At 64.9% G+C, this 4686-nt stretch overlaps 1 protein-coding gene across 1 annotated transcript; it reads left to right on the top strand.

Annotated features, from left to right (window-relative positions):
• The first annotated feature begins 513 nt into the window (after positions 1–513).
• On the top strand, positions 514–4211 carry LOC142365083 (E3 ubiquitin-protein ligase BRE1B-like). The gene is made up of 3 exons (XM_075445526.1): positions 514–858; positions 1645–1746; positions 3771–4211. The coding sequence occupies exons 1-3, from the start codon at positions 529–531 to the stop codon at positions 3945–3947; spliced, it is 609 nt and encodes a 202-aa protein (XP_075301641.1). The 5' UTR covers positions 514–528; the 3' UTR covers positions 3948–4211.
• Positions 4212–4686: the final 475 nt, after the last annotated feature.

The raw sequence follows: 4686 nt of genomic DNA, 5'->3' as shown, positions 1-4686 counted from the left end.
TGGTGGGACCCCATCAGGGGTGTCTGGGTGGGGCCACCCAGATGATCATGATGGTGGGACCCAGATGTTGGAATGGAGGAACCTCAACCTTGAGGACGTCTGGAGACCCCAGTGTTGGGCTGATGGCACTTCTAGGAGGGTTCCTCAATGTAGGGGAGGTGGGACCCCATTGTGAGTGTCTGGGTGTGGTGCACCCAGATGTTCAGGGTGGTGGGACCCAGATGTTCAAGTAGAGGAACCTCAACCTTGAGGGCATCTGGAGACGCCACTGTTGGGCTGATAGCAATTCAAGGAGGGTTGCATGGTGTTGAGGTGGTGGCACCCATCAGGGGTGTCCCCGTTGTCCGGGTGGGGGACACCCAGATGTTTAGGGTGGTGGGACCCAGATGTTGGAATACAGGAACGTCAACCTTGAGGACATCTGGAGGCCCTGCCGTTGGGCTGGTGGCATTTCATGGAGGGTTCCTCAGTGTTGGGGTGGTGGGACCTCATCAGGGGTGTCCCCGGTGTCCAGGTGGGGCCACTGAGATGTTCAGGGTGGTGGGACCCAGCTGTTCAAGCAGAGGAACCTCAACCTTGAGGGCATCTGGAGACCCCAACGCTGGGGTGTTGGCCCTTCAAGGAGGGTTCCTCGTTGCTGGGGTGGTGGCACCCATCGGGGAGGTCCCCCCGCCGGCCGGGTGGGACGGGCTGGTGACCCCCCCGGGGCTCCTGCAGGCGGTGGAGGCGGCGCAGCTGGCCGAGGACCTGCGGGCGCAGGGCGAGCACGTCCAGGCCCGGCTGCGCGAGCTCCAGGCCTGCGCCGCCGAGAACCGCGCCGCCAAGGACAAGGAGTCGCTCAGCCTCAAGCGGGCCCAGGTGGGGACCCCGTGGAGTCCATAGGGGCCGGGGGGGCGTGGGGTGGGGGGTCCTGTGGGGCTCTATAGGGGGCTGGGGGGGGTCTGGGGGTGTCTATGGGGTGGTTTGGGGACCCTATAGAGCCCCTACAGCACCCTATGGGGGGCTCTGTAGGGTCTCTATGGGTTCTATAGGGAGCTGGGGGGGCTGTGGGGTGGTTGGGGGGTCCCTATGGGGCTCTATAGGGGTCTGGGGGGGTCTGAGGTGGGTCTGGGGGGTCTATGGGGTGGTTTTGGGACCCTGTAGGGTCCCTATGGGGCTCTATAGGGGCTCTGGGATCTGTGGGGGCTGGGGGGTGGCTGGGGGGGTCCCTATGGGGCTCTATAGGGGCTCTGGGATCTATAGGGGCTGGGGGGTGGCTGGGGGGTCCCTGTGGGGCTCTATAGAGGCTCTGGGTTCCTCCAGAGGAGGTCGGTGGGCCCTGTGGGGGTCTTTGAGGCCCTGTGGGGGTCTTTGAGGCCCTACAGGGGGCTCTTTGGGGCCCTATGGGGGGTCCGGAGGGACCTATAGGGGGATTGTGGGTCCCGTAGAGGCTCTGTGGGGCCCTACCGGTGGTCTGCAAGGACCTGGAGAAGGTCTGCAGGGACCTATAGGAGGTCCCCGGGGACCTGGGCGGGGGTCCGTGGGGATCTATAGGGGGGCCGTGGGGATCTATAGGGGGTCTGTGGGGATCTATAGGGGGGCCGTGGGGATCTATAGGGGGTCCGTGGGGATCTATAGGGCTCACAGCCCCCCCTGTCCCCGCAGGAGGAGCTGTCGCGGCTGCGGCGGAAGCTGGAGAAGCAGCGGAAGGTGGAGGTCTACGCCGACGCCGACCAGATCCTTCAGGAGGAGATCAAGGAGTACAGGGTGCGGTGGGGAGAGAGGGGGCACCCATGGGTGTCGGGGGGGATGGGGGGGGCACCCCTGACGGCTCCTGGGGGTCCCTGCTGCTGGGCGAGGCGGCTGGAGGACCTTGAGGTGGGGTTGGGGAACCTCGGCGGGGAGCTGGAGGACCTTGGGTGGGGTTGGAGGACCCATGGGTGAGTGCTGGAGGACCTCAGGTGGGTGCTGGAGAACCTTGGGTGGGTGGTGGAGGACCTTGGGTGTGTTGGAGGATCCGTAGGTGGATGGTGGAGGACCTCGGGTGTGGCTGGAAGACTTTGGGTGGGTGCTGGAGAACCTCGAGTGGGTGCTGGGAGACCTTGTGGTGAGTCTGGAGGACCCATGGGTGGGTGCTGGGCGACTTAAGGGTGGGTTAGAGGTCTTTGGGTAGCGGCTGGAAGACCTTGGAAGGGCCTGGAGGACCTTGTGATGGGTGCTGGAGGACCTTGGGTGGGGTTGAAGGACCCAGGGGTGGATGGTGGGTGAGTTTGGGTGGGGTCAGTGGTCTTTGGGTGGGTGCTTGAGAACTTTGGGTGGGGCTGGAGGACCATGGGTGGGGCTTGGAAGACCCAGGGGTGGCGTTTGGAGAACTCTTGTATGGGTGCTGGAGGACTTGGGGTGGGGTTGGAGGTGTCTGGATGGGTGCTGGAGAATCTTGGATGGGGTTGGAGGACCCATGGGTGGGTGTGGCGGCCGTTGGGTGGAGTTTGAGGACCCATAGGTGGGTGCTGGAGAACCTTGGGTGGGTGCTTGGAGGACTTCGGGTGGGGCTTGGAGGTCTCTGGATGGGTGCTGGAGAACTTTGGGTGGGGCTGGAGGACCTTGGGTGGGACTGGAGGACCCATAGGTGTGTGCTGGAGAACCTTGGGTAGGGTTTGGAGGACTTTGGGTGGGGTTGGAGGTCTCTGGATGGGTGCTGGAGGACCTTGGGTGAGGCTGGAGGACCTTGGGTGGGACTGGAGGACCCATAGGTGTGTGCTGGAGAACCTTGGGTAGGGTTTGGAGGACTTTGGGTGGGGTTGGAGGTCTCTGGATGGGTGCTGGAAGACTTGGGTGGGGTTGGAGGACCCATAGGTGGGTCTGGCGGATGGTGGGTGGAGTTTTGAGGACCCATAGGTGGGGCTTGGAGGACTTTGGGTGGAGTTGGAGGTCTCTGGATGGGTGCTGGAGGACCTTGGGTGAGGCTGGAGGACCTTGGGTGGGACTGGAGGACCCATAGGTGGGTGCTGGAGAACCTTGGGTGGGTGCTTGGAGGACTTTGGGTGGGGTTGGAGGTCTCTGGATGGGTGCTGGAAGACTTGGGTGGGGTTGGAGGACCCATAGGTGGGTCTGGCGGATGGTGGGTGGAGTTTTGAGGACCCATAGGTGGGGCTTGGAGGATTTTGGGTGGGGTTGGAGGTCTCTGGATGGGTGCTGGAGGACCTCGGATGGGGCTGGAGGACCCATAGGTGGGTCTGGTGGCCGTTGGGTGGAGTTTGAGGACCCATAGGTGGGTGCTGGAGAACTTCGGGTGGGGCTTGGAGGACTTTGGGTGGGGTTGGAGGTCTCTGGATGGGTGCTGGAAGACTTCGGTGGGGTTGGAGGACCCATAGGTGGGTCTGGCGGATGGTGGGTGGAGTTTTGAGGACCCATAGGTGGGGCTTGGAGGATTTTGGGTGGGGTTGGAGGTCTCTGGATGGGTGCTGGAGGACCTCGGATGGGGCTGGAGGACCCATAGGTGGGTGTGGTGGCCGTTGGGTGGAGTTTGAGGACCCATAGGTGGGTGCTGGAGAACTTTGGGTGGGGCTTGGAGGACTTTGGGTGGGGTTGGAGCACCCATGGGTGGCGCCACGGGTCCAGCAGCCATCTTGGCTGGCCCTCCCCGTTGCCGCTCCGCCATCTCCCGTAGGGTTGGAGGACCTGGGGGTGGGCTCGGAGGACCTGGGAGTGGGCTCGGAGGAGCGCGGTGGTCCCGGAGCACCCCTGGCGGTCAGGGTGGGGCCGACGGCCATCTTGCCCCGCCCCCCCAGGCCCGCCTGACCTGCCCGTGCTGCAACGCCCGCAAGAAGGACGCCGTCCTCACCAAGTGCTTCCACGTCTTCTGCTTCGAGTGCGTCAAGAGCCGCTACGACACCCGCCAGCGCAAGTGCCCCAAGTGCAACGCCGCCTTCGGCGCCCACGACTTCCACCGCGTCTACATCAGCTGAGCCCCGCGCCCGCCCCGCGGCGCCCGCGGGTGCCCCGTGCTCAGCGGCGGGGGCTCCCCGGCCCGCCGCGGGGCTCGGAGCTGGGTCAGCGCCGCCCTGGAGGACCGCGGTTTTCTCCGTGTCTGTGTTGGGTGAAGCCCGTGGTGACCCTCGGCCACCCGTGGGTGCCCCACGAGACCTGAGGCTGCCCCGCAGCACCCAGGGGTGCCCCCTGCTGGCCCCGCCCCCCCCTTGTCCCACCCAATAAAGCGCTTGGAGCTGTGACCGTGGCTGCCGGGGGGACCCGGGCTGGGTGGGGGGGTCACCCAGGGGGGTAGGGGACCATAGAGATGGGGGGGAGAAGCTCCAGAGGGGCCACGTGGTCATAGAGACTGCGGGGAGGGGCCTAGGCTGTCCCGTGGGACCATAGAGAGGCGGGGAGGAGGCTCCAGAAGGGCTGCGTGATCATAGAGATGGAAAGGTGAGGGCCTAGAGTGCCCCATGGGACCATAGAGAGGCAGGGAGGAGGCGCTGGAGTGTCTGCATGACCACAGAGACTGGAAGGCGAGGGCATAGAGCGTCCCATGAAACCATAGAGATGCGGGGGGTGGGGGGGGGGAAGGGGGTCCAGAGAGGCCTTGTGACCGTAGAGTCTGAGGGGGAGGGCCTAGAGCAGCACGGAGAACCATAGAGAGGCGGGGAAGAGGCTCCAGGAGAGGCCGTGTGACCATAGAGATGGAAGGGTGAGGGCCTAGAGCAT

The sequence above is a fragment of the Opisthocomus hoazin genome, chromosome 31, assembly GCF_030867145.1.
Source record: "Opisthocomus hoazin isolate bOpiHoa1 chromosome 31, bOpiHoa1.hap1, whole genome shotgun sequence".
In the NCBI taxonomy this organism is placed as follows: Eukaryota; Metazoa; Chordata; class Aves; order Opisthocomiformes; family Opisthocomidae; genus Opisthocomus; species Opisthocomus hoazin.
Note: the sequence above shows the minus strand (reverse complement) of the source record. Positions and strands in the feature narration are given on the sequence as shown.